The 19,673-nt window shown below is 32.5% G+C and overlaps 1 protein-coding gene across 1 annotated transcript in view; it reads left to right on the top strand.

The window, feature by feature from the left end:
* Positions 1 to 19,673, top strand: part of LOC148301153 (uncharacterized) — an 83,261-nt gene that overhangs the window by 54,177 nt on the left and 9,411 nt on the right. The window contains exons 2-4 of the mRNA XM_088273734.1: positions 12,643 to 12,958; positions 14,796 to 14,951; positions 17,147 to 17,329. Of these exons, the coding sequence (XP_088129860.1) occupies positions 12,643 to 12,958; positions 14,796 to 14,951; positions 17,147 to 17,329 (655 nt within the window). The remainder of the gene's footprint in view (positions 1 to 12,642; positions 12,959 to 14,795; positions 14,952 to 17,146; positions 17,330 to 19,673) is intronic.

Genomic DNA, 19,673 nt, shown 5'->3' with positions numbered 1-19,673 from the left:
GCTTAATATTTATGAGCTTAAATGGGTTGAAATATATTTTATTTTTTGTATTATTTTAAACTACGCACCTTACTGCACATATTTTGCGGAATATTTATGAATGAACTAAATAACGAAATAATGTAACATCTTTAATCTAAGGCATCATTAATATTGTTCATATAACATCCCTGAACTTTAATGTTTTTTTTAATCAGTTTAGTAATTAAAACGTGTATTCTTTTTTACTTTGATTTTATAAAAGCGATGATTGATTGAACTTATAAACATTAAATTACATTTTATATTGTGTTCAATGTACGCGTACATATGCGTGTAATCGATTTCGTATAGATATGGTTTAATATCATGTATGTACGTCTAGTATTTATATGTTATAACGTATATATTTCCTAATATCAATCGTTTATTTTTATGCAAAACAAATTAACCTCTATACTCTCAATCAATCAATCAGATTAACACCTTTCGAGAATTCAAGAACAAGTTTTGGTGAATTAATGAACATTTTCTTTGCTGTTTCTTTCCGTGGCATCGAATTAAATTATTTTATTTTTTCAATTCTACATCATCCTCTAAAACGGCAATGAGACAATCAATTAAATCCCAACTGCCCGAACGGCTATCTGTAGGGTGGCCAACTGACTACCTGAATTGCGATCTACCCGAATGGCCATCTGTAGGATGGTTAACTAACTACCCGAATTACGATATGCCCGAATGGCGATTTGCCCGAATGACGATCTGCCCGAATGACGACCAGCCCGAATACTCAATTACCGGAATGTCTACTGATCGAAAAATTCAATGTATTGTTTGAAGCAAATGAAATTAAATGTGAAATTTTATTGCATTGGATTGTAAATTTAGGATTTTACAAATTTGACCCCTCTTACGATCACAAAAGAAAAATTTGTACTCAAAATTAAATATCATTCTTCATCTTCTTCTTGGTGTAGGCTTTGTGGCCTGTTTTTAAGAGGGATTAGCCTCGATGTCGATTCCCAGTTGTCAATCCATCTCTCGGCCAACCCCAAGGTAGAACACCTTAGGGTTGTTTATTGTAACTGCAGACAGTTGGTAGAATTCCATATTGAATTGTTGGGTAATATATCCAAAATTAAACAAGGTTTGTTGGATTGAATTATACATTTATTTATGTACTTATATGTTTATACGTGACGCGTTTCGTCCTCTTAGGACATTATCAAACCTTAGGGTTGGCCGTGTTATGCTATATGGGGGAGTCTGCAATTTCATTACAACAAATCAAATTACCTTTAAATTTTCCAGTGTAAAAAGGGTCATTTGGGTTTAAGTAAGCGTAAATCGTAGAATTGTAGATTAATTAGATTTTACTTTCGTTTTATTTTATTTGGGAATTTTTAATTTGTCAGTTACAGCAAGTTACACTTACATACAAGTATTACAAAACAAGTACTTGTACTGTTAACTGTTACATATGTGAAATAAAACGTTTCGAAGATTGACGATTATTTCCTAAATATAAACTTATTTGAAATAATATCATTAAACAAAGAGATATGAGCGATTGGAAAACTGTATTTTTTTAATGAATGTATGGAAAAAAATATTTGATTACATGATATACGTATGTACATGAATGTTTATTAGAAATTTTCTCGGTCTTGCTTTGGAGATATGTATAAATAAATTTTTATGCACCTTTATACTGCACTATGTTTGATTATATAAATTAAAAGTAGAAATTTATCAATTAAACTGGATTATGTTTCAATTTAAAAACGCTTGTCATTTGAAAATTTCGCAAATAAACCTATCTCTTTGCTTAATTTATTGATTTTGTTTCTTAAATCTAGTTCCATTGTCTGAAGCTTCCGCGTGAAGCTATGAAAATACGATTTATCAAGTCATCCGCTGTTTCGAAATGCGTACGTCTAGCTTTATATAATGGCGGTAAGATGAAATTCATTACATAGCGTTTAATGTGAAGAGTAATTTGGGAAATATCGAGATTCCCACAAACGCCCGTATTAACACGAAAGTGTGCATTATATTCGTAATGGAGACCTATTCTGAATCATATTTTCATATTCTTTGTACAATATAATTTGGCCCATTTCTCTAGCTGTAGCAGATTTTAAATGACGATTTGGTGCTACGGGCACACGTTGGAGATTCATTAGTCGATACATGAATTTAACAACGAGGTATTAAGCAGGGCTGGGTAGATCACTGATCGCCACACGGTAACTCGTGAGCTACCGGTAGCTCGCCGAGGCTTTTTCGGTGGTTCGCGTACAATATTAAATTTGACGAGTAAATTTTATAACTGAACTCCATAATAAATAAAAATTATACTTAATTTCAATGAAATGCTTAAAAGGTTGCCTTTAAAGTAAATTTGATATTCTAATTTATTTAAATTGGTATAAAAATATTATGTATGGTACGATAAGGGCCGATGATAAAAAACTATAAAGAGGGAATTTGTATAGGAGGCTTACCAGACAGGTTCAATTTCTGAAAGCAGTTCACATCCTTATTGAGTTTGCAGACCACTGGTCTAGATGCTTACCAAACAAAGTAACACAACAGCAAGCCAAATGGATAGGCCATAATATAAGACACCCAGGCCTGCTTCTTACGATTGCGGAGGGCATGTGCGAAGGCACAAACTACAGAGGACGATCAGCTTAAACAACTGGACCAAATTATCACCGACATGCGCTGTAGCAGGTACGCCGAGTTGAAGAGACGAGCGAAGGACAAATACGGGTGGAGACTGACCATGTATGTAAAAAGCAAACCAATCATCTCAAAGATCGCAACCAACGAAGAAGAATATTGGGACGGAAATTCTACCGGCTAATAATAATAGCTGCTAGAAATCATAAATAATTTAGTGGACATATTGTTTATATTACTTTTTATATGTGATTTTGTATACATTCGCGGCAGAATTTGAATTTGGTTATGGTGATGTTTCTATGGTTAATGATGGTTGTGGATAGCTTATATTATCGTCACACATCTGAAGGTTGAAAAACATTTTGAAAACCTTCCATTGCACATCATTTGTAGTCGCCATATTCGATTTCGTTTTATTATGTAGGTACCTGGATTTTCCCGCCAGGCAAAATAGCTCAATTTTATCTAAGTGAAGGAAGGATGTACAGAGCAAGGATCCGCTTAGTAGTTTTGTTTGATGTTCATTTTCTATACCTATTACCACTAGGTTTTGAGAATCGCACCAGTAATCTGCTACATTTCGCCGCATGGCCTTCGTTGTTGTCTGGATTATGATCGTGATTGTATTTAGAGCGATATTTGCGCAAGAATAATCGATCGACTAAATTCCTTTCCGTTGGCGATGATTAGCAGGTAGAGGAGCATTTGGTTCATCCCGAGGTATGCGGCACGACTTAATTATTGAACATTTTAATCCAGTTTCGAAACGGCTATGCATTCCGTTGAAACCCTTTTAAAAAATTAAGCATTGAAATTCCTTGTAGTTTGAGCTTATTGAATTAATTAAGCATTAAACTGAACAGAAAAGAGAATGATATAAAGCCAAATGAATAATCAATCATCACATATTGATTTATTCCAATGAAAGATACGAAAACAGTCATAAAACGTTAAAGGTTGTTTTATATAAAATATAATATCTGAAATCCTTTTTTACAGATAGGAATGAATTCGCGAATTAAAATGACAGCCCGCCGATTTGTTTGCGATACCCGTGACGGTAAAGCCGGTAATATCTCTAAGAACAATTTTGTTTTTGGTTTATTTAGTTTTTATCATTAACGCAGAGATATCGTCTCATCAATAACCATAAATAATAATTACTTACCCCCTTGTACTTAAATATATAGAATTTGCAGCACCGGGAATGAAAGATAAATTGAAGTTCCTCATTTTAATTTCAGAATAATTTTCGTTTCTTTGTAAAGGTCTTGATATCTCCCTTTTAAATTTTTCGTTTTCATTTATTTTTCATATAATTATCCGTGCTTCCGAAAGTTGAATTACAAAGTTGATAGATTTTTTTTCTATGCAGCTTAAAATAATCAATTTAAAAAGGGTATTCTCATTTGTTTTCTTCAATCCAATGTTAATTTTACCTCATATCCATAATTTATTATGATAGTCAGAAAAAAATTGTTTAAGCTTTAAGAAAACCGCGGATTTGTAAAAAAATATTCTGTATGTATACAAAAAATGATTTTAACATAGAGTTTTCTACTTCATTGGATAATTATTATAAGAATTGATTGAAAAAATGATAGATGGTTAGAAATTCTTACCTGCTGACCGCCAAATATTTGTTTTTTTGTGTAGTAGGTTTTTTAGTATTAATTAGTCTTGAGGAAGGAAGGAGCTTTTTGCTTTGAAACTGATTGACATTATAATTAAGTTTTTTTGAAGATAAAAGATGCTGTTGTCAATTAACTAGGAAATAGAAGTGTTGTTCTATTTATTATATAATTATTTCTAAATGTGACCTTGGCAGAATAAAGAAGATGTCAACACTATGTGAACCAGAAAGTATTACTCCGAATCACGAGTTCTTTTATATGATTTAATTCGGTGTGAACCAGGATTGCGATGTACAATGGCGAAGCAAATGGAGTATTTAGATTGTGTATTTTAGCAACGCTGCAGTGGAACAACACACGCATTTTTTCTCTTCTTCGTAATATGGTGTCTCCGTATCCGCGTTGGCAACATGACATTCCTTGAATTGAACACTCAAAAAACACACAGTACTTTCATTTAATTTGTTTACTTATATTTCATCATACACATAATTACAAATTATACATCACAGCAATATGCCCTCACTGAGTTTTTGTCGAGGGCACATTTTACAATACTTATAAAACTATATGAAAGAAAAATGTTTATGATATGCAATCAAATACGACATAGGCAAATGATGTGATCTATTTCAGATCTACCCACTTACCTTATCAATTTATGAACAGCTTTTTTATACTGAATTTCGCTATTAATGATTTTATTAATTATTAATGGTTTATGGAAGGAGGTCGTGCAACTTTATTGCATGATTATCGAAATTCTTTTACATTTTTTCACATCTCGAGTACCTATGTAAAAATAATCCGGGGTTCGGATCTAACATACATCCTAAAAGGGTTTCGTTTTTATGACTTTACGGATAATGGAAGCAGGTTGTACACTATATTGCATAATAATTTTGCAAAGTTCTTTTGACCAAAAAGGATATACGTTAAGTTTTGTTTGATGTGTTTCTGAGTTTTGTATCTTTCAGTTCAATGTGTATATAGTTTTACTCGTATGTTAGTTCTACGTTTCCATAAAGTGTGTTAATTGTGATTTGTGTGCTTTGCTGGGAGCTGCTTTCTTGTATTATGTGGGAGTAATTAATAATAATGATAACTTTGAACTAGAAGTGCGTTATTATAAAAATTAACATTAATTATTTATATAATATAAAACTAATGGATATATCATGAAATCAATCAAATCTATTATTTAATTTATATCGTCCTCGCAGTTATAAACATATCTTTATTACTACAACTTTCCCTTTTGTCTTAAGACCAATTATTTGTTAAATAGCAATAATTTTCTTTAAACAATTGACGTTATTATTTTTTTAACCTTGTTTTTTAATTGAAAAAATAAGATTTTATTCAAAATAAATATACACGGTTTTGAAAAGAAAACAGTTATAGAAAGGTAATGAGTTATAAAAAAATTATAAAAATATTTTTTCAATACATATTCTAAAAAACAAAAACAAAATAATTTGTATTTAAAAAAATTGGTGTCCAGACGTCCAGCTCTATATGCATTGTCGAAAGCCAACTGAGTTTTATAAATGCGAGTTTGGCCTTAACTTACTAACCAGTATACATTTCTTAATTTTATCGATAATTCTTATCTCAGACTTGTATTCTTTCCTTATGACACCATTGGAACATCTATCATACATCGTTGTTGTATGATAGATATTAGAATGTTAATGTCTTATCTAGCTTATATCAGACTTGCATTCTTTCCTTATATCACCATTCGAACATGGATCATACATCGTTGTTGTATAATAGATATTCGAATGTTAATGTTCTATTTAGCTTATATCAGACTTGCATTCTTTCCTTATATCACCATTCGAACATCTATCATACATCGTTGTTGTATGATAGATATTAGAATGTTAATGTCCTATCTAGCTTAACTCAGACTTGCATTATTTCCTTATATCACCATTGGAACATCTATCATAATAGATATTGTTGTATGATAGATATTCGAATGTAAATGTTCTATTTAGCTTATATCAGACTTGCATTCTTTCCTTATATCACCATTCGAACATCTATCATACAAACATCGTTGTTGTATGATAGATATTCGAATGTTAATGTTCTATCAAGCTTATCTCAGACTTGATTCTTTCCTCAATTTCACCATTCGAACATCGATCATACATCGTTGTTGTATGATAGATATTCGAATGTTAATGTTCTATCAAGCTTATCTCAGACTTGATTCTTTCCTCAATTTCACCATTCGAACATCGATCATACATCGTTGTATGATAGATGTTCGAATGTTAATGTTCCCGATGTCGATAAACAATGCAATATTATAAACACATTACTTATAATAGTTTGGATACGGTAATCGGTTGTATCGGCGCTAAATAGGCCATACCCATATCTACCGTTTACTGGGTATTGCGAAACGGATTGTAGTATTGAGTATCGATGAGGTAAGTGAAGTTAATACGCGCAAGAAGAGCTCACACCGCACTTAAATTATAACATAACACTGAAATGTGGTGAAGGCGATCCGATGTGAGATGCACTAATCGTGAGTTAACTCTGCACAGGGCCGGATCGAACTACGCTTGTCTCGAAATAAAAACAACAACAAAAAGAAAATCAAATATATTTATATATTTTAAATCCTTGTTTAAATATTTTTGTAGGTTTTGACACCGCCAGATTTTAGGTTCTGATTAATCTGATCGTGCCAAGTCTTTTTCGGTCGATATATAAAATATATGTTGCACTAAAAAGAAAAAAAAACACAGGTTTGGACTTGTTTACGAGCCTATGACCGTACAGCACTAAAATCCCAGATCCCAATGCATTTGTAGGCATCTAAATTATTTTAGTAATTATTAGAAATTCTCTGGGACAATATGTCCCTACAGTATTAAAAGGTTTAAAAAATAGGAATAGTTTTTTTGCAGAGCGGGGTTCGAATTAAAAAAAATAGACTTACTCTGAGATCTCAGAGTAAGTCTATTTTTTTTAATTCGAACCCCGCTCTGCAAAAAAACTATTCCTATTTTTTAACCCTTTTAATACTGTAGGGACATATTGTCCCAGAGAATTTCTAATAATTACTAAAATAATTTAGATGCCTACAAATGCATTGGGATCTGGGATTTTAGTGCTGTACGGTCATAGGCTCGTAAACAAGTCCAAACCTGTGTTTTTTTTTCTTTTTAGTGCAACATATATTTTATATATCGACCGAAAAAGACTTGGCACGATCAGATTAATCAGAACCTAAAATCTGGCGGTGTCAAAAGTCTGCGTAATCGGAGGGCATGTATGACTAGATGTATGGATGTGAAGGAGGCTAGGAGTGTATGTCAGGACAGAAGAGTGTGGCGTTCCATCCTCTCTACCTACCCCTGCGGGGAAACGGCGTGATGGTAGTAGTAGTAGTAGTAGTATATTTTATATTCTCCACTATTTTACTTTAATTGCTACTATTTTGTTATAAATACTATTGGGACAATATGTCCCAATTTTCATTTTGCAAAAATCAATAAATAATATGATCATTTATTTAAATATTTGTTTTTCTCGTCAAACCAAATTAGCAAGGAATATTTAGTGCCATGAATATTCCTTTTTTTTTAAAAACGTACTGAAAGGGTTAAACACAAGCCTTTCAGGCTTACATAAAAGTGTCGACACCTATTTATGATTGAATTAAAGTGTTTATGTTTTTTTCTAAATAAGAAGAAGCTGAAGCTCATGAAACGACAACGCTCCAGCCCATTCAGGTTTCAGAACTCATGAGTTTTTGGCCAAACACTCGACCGCCTATCTTACTCACCTAATCTTGCTTTCTGGCTTATTCTTGTAACCCAAACCCAAAAGATCTTTGAAAGGAAGAATATTTGAGACGATTCCCAAAATTAAAGCAAATACGACAAAGGAGTTGAAGGACCTCACAAAAGAAGCGTTCTGGGACTGTTTCCAAAGGTAATAACTGTGTGCGTCAGAAAAATAACTACCTTGAAGGGGACCAAGACATTTAACTTTTAAATAAAGTAAATTTTGTTTTATGACGTCAGTCTACGCAATTATTGAACAACCCTCGTATTTATTTATTTCATATTATTTCTAGTAGGATCTTATTGAGAAATCAAAAGTTTTGAAGTCACAAAAAACCCTTTATTAAACACTAAAATGACTTCAAAGTTAAAATATTGTAGCAGGTACGTTTTGAATTGCAATTTTCAATTTCCATTTCAATTTCAATTTATTTTATTTATAGATAATATACACATTACAAACCTCAATTTAAATCGTATACATTAACAAAAATAGAAAATAAGCTAGAATACTATTGCTAAAGGTGTAGAAGAATCCAACTTCGGAAAACTCCTTCAGAAACTCCTTCAGCAATAAAGTAGTATAATTAAACGTTTACCTATTTTATGTAATTTCTTAAAATTCACATAGTAAAAAAGGACCATCCGATGATTCAAAACTGAATCTTGGCTTACAAAAATAGATTTACGTATTGAATATGAGAGAAATGCAATAAATAAATAAGTAAATTCTGTATTTTAACAGCCCTATTCCATTTTAATGCTCACCAAAATTAATAATCACGATTCCGAAAATTTTTATGGTGTATTCATTTTTTTTTTTAACTCCTGTATTACTGTAGACTGCTCTTGTTAAAATCATATCGTGGTTTATCTGTGCAATTTCAGCCATTCACTGATCGAGTGTATTAAGATTCTAAAATCACACTAATAAAGTAAGAAAATGTTAATTCGTGAGATAAAATCATATGCTAATGCGGATAAATCACATTAACAATTTCAAGCCGTTTGTTGACTCATTTCGAAATTTAATCAACGTATTTTTGATTGATATAATGTACACTTACTATTTGAAATGATATATTGACATCTCAACATAGATGAAGAAGAATATGTAAGTCTGGGAATTTACAGAGCTTACGACCTATCATATGGTGGTTTAATTGACTTTATACAATTTTAACATTAACCATTCTACCCGTAGTTGACAACCTCAATACTCAAATTTTGGAAGTTGTATTTATGGTTTAATTGACAACATCTTTCACATGCCAGTTTTCGGCACCATCTATGATTAAGGTTAGTATTATTTTATTATCAGATAATTTTGGTAGTGTGGTTGTCAATCATGGGTATAATAATGAATGTTACACGTGTATAAAGTGATCAATTAAGGTCCAATATACGATAAATTGCAACTCAATTTTCTTGAAACCCGGGTGACATTTAACGTAACTAATTTTTTCACTTAAAACACCGTTTTTATATTAAACAAAAAAAATATTCTTTGAAATAAATATTTGAATTTGAGAAGAAAAGAGTTGTTGAAAGGTAAGAAGTTCAAAAATATATTTAAAAAAAAATTTCAATGCATATTCTTTTTTTATAAAATCTGGACACATCTGGCACGATCGCTTAATGAATTAGATGTTTGCGAGTTTCCGTTTAATATTGGTTGATATGCTCTTCTTTCAATCGTTAATTTGTATTTTCTTCGATGAAACTTTAGAAGCATAAATCAATCGGTTTCTATTCCATTAATAACGGGCCAATATAACATTTTCCTCCTCCATGTAATTCACACTACCTACTTTAATTGTTATTGACGATATCGAAGTGAGATTGTCTTGCCGCAATAAATAAATGACTATCAAAGGATTACATCACCACGACTCTGTTATAAATTATCCACAAAGATGATACGATAGAACACAATTGCAATCAATTGCATCTTTACAGATCGCCAGACCTTGTGGCCCACTTAGAGCCTTCAACTGTAATCTGATAAATAAAATGTAACACCAATAATAAATTCATACATAATAATTGTAGGGTTATTTTCTAAAACAGACTGCTTCCAAATTTACATTTTGTGAGATAGTGATCATATGTAACGTACTATTACGTATTTAATAGTACGATGCAGACCTTGGGAGAACAAAAGAGGTGTCGGAAGACCCCAAAAGATGGTCCGACGACATAGTCGCTGTGGGGTGTAAAAACTGGATGCAAGCAACAACCGAGGGAGGAAATGGAAGGAAGGGGAAGAGGCCTATATCCAGCAGTGGAGTTCAGAGGGCTCATGAAAAAGAAGAAGAAGATTTCGTGTTTCTAGGTTTTTTTTGGCATTTAACGATTGTACTTCTTATCGGCTTTTCAGCCATCACTACGGGGGTCATCTTTAGGGCACTATAGCACTGAAATTATGTGATGGAAAGAAAATGTCCCTTAGCGCCCTGTATTGGCAACTCACTCATCACGAAGGATTAAAAAACATAAACATTGTAACCCACAGATGTGCTATCAGCATGCGAAGGCCCTGAAAATATTTGTATACGCTTTATTTTTTACCAAATACCAAGACTCAACAAATGATTTGTAAAATTGTTTTCATTCGTACATTAAATTTGCTTTTCAGTGTGAAGAAACAAATTTAAAAATGGTTTTTTAAAAATGTAGCTATATTATGTACACAAATTATTGGTCAAAACATAATTTGATATAGCCCTGTGATGCAGTGTAAGCATTTTACAAACGTAGGTAGGTAATCTATAAAGTAAATTACTCAATAAAAAATCTTTACCGAAAATTTAAAGATACCATATCATATTATATTTATTACTCTTCTGACGATACTTTCAAAAACTATGAACTTTAATCCAGCGTTTTTAGATAACATTGTTTTTAGCTATGGTATGTCCATGTGTGTGTTTTATGATTAAAACACATAATGCCAATTTCCACAATATTTATATGCCAAATTTTAACAGTGAAAATATCGTTGAATGAAATACCTGGATAAAAATAATTTAATTTTGCAGGTAAAATTGGTTTACACGAATTCGTTTCAAGGTGATTACAATAATTGGTTCATGCTATTTATTTGTGTACAAGTATCTGTGTGATAATCTTGTCTCTTTTATTGTTTTCATAAAACAATATTATTTATATTAAATAAGACAAGTACAAACATATCCATTGTTGTGCATTTCAGATTTTTTAAATTAAAAATAGGCTAACCAATTTTGTGGTTAAATTCTACAGTTAACTCACAGTAAGAGAATTGATATATACGAGTACGTATTATTATTACAGTCTATTATTTAAACGACTAAATTACTCAAGTTACGAAATATTGAATATCGATTATCACTTGCTGCTGGGGGTATATCATTGTGTATTTTTTATATCATCAGTAGTAAAGAATCGGCGGATAACTGGTATACCGGATAGTGTTGAAACGTTTTCGATTTCAGGAGTCGATAGTTGTTATTAAAGATTCTATAGGGCATCACTTCGTAATATTTTAAAATATAATATATTTAAAAATTTTACATCAACAAAATTTGATCCAGAATAACCTTTTTTAATTTTGTATTTTTTTTATCCCTATTTGCCTCCATATGGCGCATAGGACACCACATCGGAATGACACTCGATCAACTCTATAGTTATTTACATGAAAGAATCTGATCAGTAGTGTTTTAAAGAGTGTTATGTTTTTAATGGGATATGTGTGTGGGAAGGAGTTCAGGGTGAAGGACTTTAGTGCTATTTGGAAATATAAATGGAAGAAGAATTGTTAGTAAGTAGATGGACAGTAACAATTTCTATGACAATGGGGGTTGCATAGCAGTACTAGTACTAGGTTATACCACTGGTACGCAATAGATGTGTAAAACTATTTTTTGTGAGTTAAATTGCATTAACGCATTCTACTGTTGAAAACCCCTGGTTTTTATTTTCAAAGTAATTCATTCTATTCGATTTAAAATTAAAATCAAAGGTTTTTGAAAGTATTTCAATTCGTAAGAAAAATAAATTAAAAACAAATGTGGAGAAACCCAGATTTGTGAACAAATTGGACATAGTCAAAATGTTGCAAAAACAAATCTTTCATTGTAAAATATTTTTTTATTACAAAATACATTGCAATGTCACATACAACAACATTATAAATGAAACCTGTTTTTCGCGAATATTTTTTTAAATAATGTTTAATCTTCTTCTTCTTCTAACCCATATCTGCACCCAATGATGCATATGGCACTGCATCGTGGCGACGCAGTTGTTATCTTGATCGTTACTTGCATGAAGGCAAGGTGATCACTCCTGGGCTTCAGAGACTAGTACAGTGTAAAATCAGTAATATTTATTTATTTTCACCCCCCCCCCCTCTCGAAATTGAACCCAGGACCTCCACCACGGTAGCTAAACACGCTAACCATTACACAACGGAGGCGGACATGTAATAAGAACACCCAATTAGATTGTTTATTCATTTTTTTCATTTTTTTCAGGGGTTTCTGTCGTCATGGCCGCTGTTTACTGCGGCGTTATTCTTGGCGCTGCGAGGTTCTGGGGGCGCGCCCCACGTGTCCCAGGCGTCCCACCTGTCGCATACGTCGCACGGGCTGCACGTGCCGCCGGCGCCCGTGCCGCCCGTGCCCGTGCCGCAGTACAGCTCGCACGTGTCCTTCGCCACCCCCGCGCGCTCCTTCTCGCACGGGGTGGGGTCCGCACACCCCCCAGCGCCGCACTCACACTCGCTCCACGGCAACTTCAGGCAGAAGCTGCCCATCAGACTCAGACTGAACAGTTACAGAAGTCTACAAGGTTTTATAAACAATCGAATTCTTGAAAAACCACCTTCAGAGCGCTAGTGCACAACACGGAATTTTACTGACCGGCAGGCCGGTTTTTTATAATAAAGCGACTACAACAATTTAGAGTGATCGAGTTCACGCGCACCGTGATCACGCACCGATCGAGAAAGACGGACAAGTGCACAAGCCAATCATCCGTTTTTTTCATGCTACACCGGACCGTATAAAAAACTGGACAGGAAAATTACGCTTAGTGCACAAACGCTCTATGTCTATATGAGCATTTTTTTTTAAAAATTAGTTTCTATACACAATTCGTTATTATTTTGTTATCTATATACTTCTTATATTTATATGTGTAATAACTATTATTGAGTTAAATGGTTTGCTATTTAAACATTTTCCAAGTTCTGATTAACGATCTGATCTGATATATGTATAAAAACCTTGCTCTATACTTGCTAGTGGGTCTTTTTGGGCCAATGTCCCCCCTTATTGATCAACTCCATGATCCATTAATGTTCGTCCTTGTGAAACTTCATACAACTGCTAGAACTCCGTTATCTCTATTTTTTATGACGAAGCTCTAAATGTCAACCTGTGCCTTAAAGCTCCCCTTGTAGTTTTAAACTAAAAAAACACTATTCACAATAAATATTATATTATTTTAAGGTATTAGAAACAGGTTTTTAATAAAAGTAAAGAATATGTATTATATTTCAATCAAAAATATTCATCCATTATGACATCTCAACATAGATGAAGAAGAATAAAAATTTCCGGGTACTTATGGTACAGAGCTTTTGACTTGTCATATGCTAGTTAAGTGATCATTTTATTCACGTGCAACATTCACCATTCTACCCATCACTGACAACCACACTACTCAAATTCTTGGAACTCCTAGATATATTGATCAATCTCATCACACAGTACATATGAGCTCACAACAGCCATCTGTGTTGGATTAAAGAAAGCTTTTATCAAGTTAAAATGTAAAAGTGGAGTCGAGAAAATCCAGATTTGTAAGCCTATGACAGATCATAAGTCCTGTAAATACCCAGACTACCATTTTCTTCTTCATCTATGTTGAGATATCAAAATGTAAAATTAAATCCTTGGCGGGGAAAATCCAGATTAATGAACAAGTATTTGGACACACTTTAAATGTTGTGATGATTTTTTTAAAAAATAAACTGTCTCACTAAATATTATATATACCTACTTCCATATATCGCTCACTCCTTTCAAGAAAGTCAAAAATCAAAAATCGACAATTTTCAGTTGTGCATGTTTTCGGAATGCCCAAAAAATGTACTATATCCCAGCAAAAGAGGAATATTTTAAACTTAATATTTACCCGCTACAGGACAAAAAGTGTTGTTTTTGCATTTTGAAGAAAAGGTATTGTTTAATTATTTTTTTTAATAAACTAAATATTTTTCAAATGGAGAAAAAATCTTCAGGTTTGACCTAAAAAGATCTGTTGCACAATAAAAAGTTCAATAAGTGGCTTGATATTTATTTTTAATACATTTTATTATATTTTTAATCTTTAAAAACGATCTCCTGAAAAATCTAGTTTTTATTTTTTATTTTAACGTTCTTGAAAGGAGTGAGCGATATTTATTTAAATGCACTCGTTTTTATTTCTAACGGATAAATATTTGCTGTGTGTAAATTCTTAATAATTGATTCCATTAATTAGAGCGTCCAGAATTGATAATCACGAAAGATATTTTCGCCATATTTACGATATTAAGAAATCAGAGAAAACTTATTTAAAATTGTGTATAAAAATGAATAACACATTATTCACTGATCACGTGATGTTTATTATTTGTCAGGACTTCCGGATGAGACAACGTCGCGCTTCCGGAATGATGAAGTTTTCGAAGGATATCCTCGGGAAAGACCTTCTATCCCTTTCCATCTCTACCCTTACACTGGAGACAACTCTCTCACCCAACCCGCCCGGGTTAATTATGGGGGTAACTCATTGAGTAAGTACAAAAACAATTTATTTATATGTTATTATATTAATGTTTTACTTAGTAAATACCAACATTTCTTAAAATCTACTGTGACACGTGTTTCGATGCATTCCACATCATTTTCAAACACCGTATGTGAAGCTAATTCTAAATTTTCTAGTTGGGTCGTTGGGACGTTGAAGCTTGAAGAGGGGGTAGTAGCTGTTTCTTATTTTTATTTATTTATTTAATTTTAATTTTTTATCAGTGACATAGAGAGCGTAGACAATATAAGCGCCATATGCCAGAGATTATTTATTATCATACTTTGATATGGAAATATTTATGATTTTATATCATACCTATATATTTTTAACACGAATTACCAAAATTACCTATTAGCATTCAAGGCTTCTGATTCACCGGAAGGAATTTATAATTACAACCAAATTAATCATAATCATCATTTGTAATCTATTTATTCAAAAATTAGTAAACGATTGAGTTCTCAAATACTAAAACTAATTTAAGAACATCTAATGGATTCGATGTATTTAATTTCCAAACGTGATATGAGATAATGACTCTGTATGAAACATTTATCAGACATTCAATTAGAAATACCATTTATTTTAAGTATGATATCTCGTGTATTTCATTATTTAGAAGCTGTGTAATTTCTTGATATAATTGTTCTTGGTTATTTGTATTAAAATAATTTGAAATAACCTTCCCGATCGTATCGATTGCCATTACTGCTATAAAAAAAATCTGCTCCAAAGAAATACTAAATTGTTGGTTACGCGGATGTGTTAAAATGGAACAAAAAAATGCCTCGAGAAATTGATTTTATATAATGAATAAAGTTAAATTAAATGTGATCAAGATATTAAACATTACCTTGTAATAGAAACTTGTGTTTATTTAGAAAAAGGTTTATCAAAGGTTATAAATCTATATTTTAAATATAGCAGTAGGTACCCGACTACTCTATGCTGTGGTTCAGTTTGGTTAAATAGAAAAGAAAGAAAATAAATCACACATAATGTACGTGTTTAATTTCACAATGCCGTGTAAAAACCTATGGAACAACACCATCGAAAACATTGAAAATGCCAAGTGATAGCTGTTTTCAAAAAGCACGCTGTCCACCATGAGCAATGTTAATTATTGCATGAGTGCTACTGCGTTCAACAGATGGCGCTGCCAATACGGTAAAAATCTGTTTTTTCAAAAAACCGTTTAATTATTTTCTGTCCCTTTTTATATATTGTAGATAAAAACACACGTATTCAAGCGAAACATGTGTCAAAATTTCAATGCAATCGGTGAATAACTTTCAAAGTGGGTACTGTATTTATGTCTGTGATCGGGTATTTGATAACCATATATTGTATATTGAACATATTATTTCTTCCGTACTTTAACCCTCTTGGAGATGATCAATAAAATTGTCATTAAAAGCTCATTGATTCTTATTTATGGGCATCAGTTATATGAAGATCGTCTTTAGGGGTTTATCGATGCGCGTAGATAATTATTTAATATATATAAAACTTCTTCTCATTGAGCTACTCTATTTTGAAGGTTGGCAATCATAAGAAAGGAATAATGATGAAAACTTAAAGCTGATTGCCATTAGCAGAGAGATGCATTTCTCATTTTTCTCAAACGCTTGCTAAACTAAAAAGACAGACAATATCTCAATGTTTCATTTATTGATTCGGCAGTCACTTTGTGGTAAAATCTATCCACTTTTAATTAATGTTTTACTTCGTAAATACCACTATTTCTTACAATCTACTGTGACACGTGTTTCGATGCATTCCGCATCATTTTCAAACACCGTATGTGAAGCTAATTCTAAATTTAAGAGTTGGGTCCCTGGGACGTTGAAGGTTGAAGAGGGGGTAGTAGCTGTTTCTTATTTTTATTGATTAATTTAATTTTTATTAAATTTATCTCAAAGGTTTGCTACAATTGACTAGTTAAAAATGACTAACTGCATTGGTATTTATTTTCTTGCTAAGCAATAGTGACTTAGCAAACATTTTACGTTTTGGTAGTTGGTCACTTTCTCCTGTACGACTACGATATGTTTATACATAGTTAACAAATAGATGTTTTAATTAAAAATAATAATAAAAACTAATAAACATTTTTTTATTCGTTAGGTACATTGTTTTATTTATCATACCGTTAAAATTGTGTGGTACGATTTTTAGACAATGCAGACAGCTACAACGTTCCTCTTTTGCCACCTTCCCCCTACCGAGTGGACTCCCCCGATCCAGAGTCGCTGTGGCCCGAGGGACTGTTCATCCCTCCGACTGTCCCCCTCAGGATACCCCTACACGACCAAGGGGAACCACACACCAACAACTTCTTGGGGTATTCCGACCAAACAGGCAAGTATAACTTTAAGATACTAAAAAAACTAAATGTGACGAAATTGTTTATTTTGTATTGATCTTTAAAGTCTAGTACTCGTTAAGTCGCATTCATTCCACCAGAGACCACCGGAGAGATCAAATGTCTGCTCACGCCCGATTTTTTTAAAGAATGCATATTGGATATTTTTTGTCTTTAGAATACGTGGGTTTACAGGCAAAAACGTTAACTCGAAAATTTGCAATTTTGACTTACTGATGTATGTTACAAAGATTTCAACGTTCTATAAACTGGAAAAATACATTTTTAATTAATGTTTTACTTAGTTAATACCACTATTTCTTAAAATCTACTATGAAACGTGTTTCGATGCATTCCGCATCATTTTCAAACCGGAATGCATCGAAACACGTGTCATAGTAGATTTTAAGAAATAGTGGTATTTAGTTAGTAAAACATTAATTAAAAATGGATAAATTTTACCACAAAGTGACTGCCGAATCACTTAATGAAAAAATGACAAAATACAGTTAGTTAGTAGGAAGAATATTTTTATATATTTTTTAAACTCCTTACCTTTCAATAACTTTTTTCTTTTCAAAACCATATAAATAAAAGCACTAGAATGCAATACAATACAATTTTAGTAGTCTGTTTTTGGTAGGTTGGAAGATGTTGCTTTTTAGCAGTAAGCCCGCCAATTTACTTATCTCTTTTCTGTACATGAAGTTTAAATAAATAAATTTAATTATTTGGAAGAATAACTTTTTTTTCAATGCAAAAACGGTGTTATAAGAAAAAAATCAATTGCGTAAAATTTTACCTGGATTTAGAGAAAATTAAGTCGCGACTTAACGAATGCTGGGCCTTAACTTCTAGTCACTTCTAGTCACAACAAGTAGGTACGTGTAATATTGAGGATGGATATCATTGCTGAGCAAATAAACTAGTACCTATAAAGTATAAAAATACTCTAGTACGCAACTATGATGCCCGCTTCACCCTCTAATAAAATTTTGTACAAGTTAGATAATTACCATTTTCAAATGAAAATATTCTTCTCAAATGAAAATATATTTCATTTGAGAAGCCAGTTAACGCAACAGGGTAAAACCCTGTCCCAGGGTAGGTCCCAAAAAATCTGGAATTAGACTATCGATGTATTAATTATGGAATTTCATCGCGATGTTTTTTGAAGAAGCATAGCGACACAGCTCAACTTTTTTTAAACCATGAATGTAAAATATTATATTACTATTATTAATAATCATACTACTAATACTACTACTACCATCACGCCGTTTCCCCGCAGGGGTGCCTACCCCTGCCTAGAAAGGATGGAACGCCACACTCTTCTGTCCTAACATACACTCCTCGCCTCCTTGACATTTATACATCTAGTCATACATGCCCTCCGATTAAGCAGACTTTTGACACCACCAGATTTTAGGTTCTGATTTATTTGATCGTGCTGAAAGTCTTTTTCGGTCGTCCTCGTTCTGTTTTCCCGCTCACATTAGCCACATATATTTTCTTAGTCATTCTCTCGTTATCCATTCGCTCCACATGTCCATACCGCCGTAAAGAACTCTCCTAATCTTTTTGATTATTCCTTGTTCAGCCTTACATTCCTTTCTTATATCTTCGTTTTTAATTCTGTCATACAATGATTTTCCACACATTCGTCTGAGGAAGCGCTGTATCGTAGGTATTATTTATCATATATTTGAGCTTAACTTCTTATTACAATATTTCCAATGAACAAAAACTTCTTACTACTGAATATAAAAAAAAGATGTGTTTATTTAATATAAATATTACTCATCCTTTATTTAATATAATAATAATAATAATAAATCCCTTACCGCACCCCAATGGTACATAGGGCACTGCTTCATATAAACGCAGTGTTATCTCGGTCGATTACACATGAAGGAAAGGTGATCAGCCCTCCACTTCAGGTACCAGTCCAGTGTAATATTGAATAAATATTATAGTGAAAAAATCACTTATATTTTTATTAAATTTTTTATTAACTGGGAATCGAACCCGGGACCTCCAGAACGGTAGCCGAGCATGCTGACCATTACGCTACGGAGGCGGACAGCGGATTTTTTTTAAATTTAATAATAATGTACAATTTTATTATTACCAGAGATGCAGAAGAGAAGGAAATTGGTACTCAAAATAGTCTTACGAAATTGAGAACATTTCCGCAACGCCTTATTATTTTAGTACATATTCTGATATCATGTAATTCCATGTAGAGGAATTCAATAATACATCTATTATCACCTACGCCACGTCACGCAATCGCTTTTACAACGACCATTAGAAAATATATAACATTATTTTAAATCA

Source organism: Brachycentrus maculatus, unplaced genomic scaffold (genome assembly GCF_059751285.1).
Source record: "Brachycentrus maculatus isolate JH-2025_06_01 unplaced genomic scaffold, ASM5975128v1 h1tg000601l, whole genome shotgun sequence".
In the NCBI taxonomy this organism is placed as follows: Eukaryota; Metazoa; Arthropoda; class Insecta; order Trichoptera; family Brachycentridae; genus Brachycentrus; species Brachycentrus maculatus.
The sequence above is the reverse complement of the archived record's forward strand: the minus strand, read 5'-3'. Positions and strand labels throughout refer to the sequence as shown.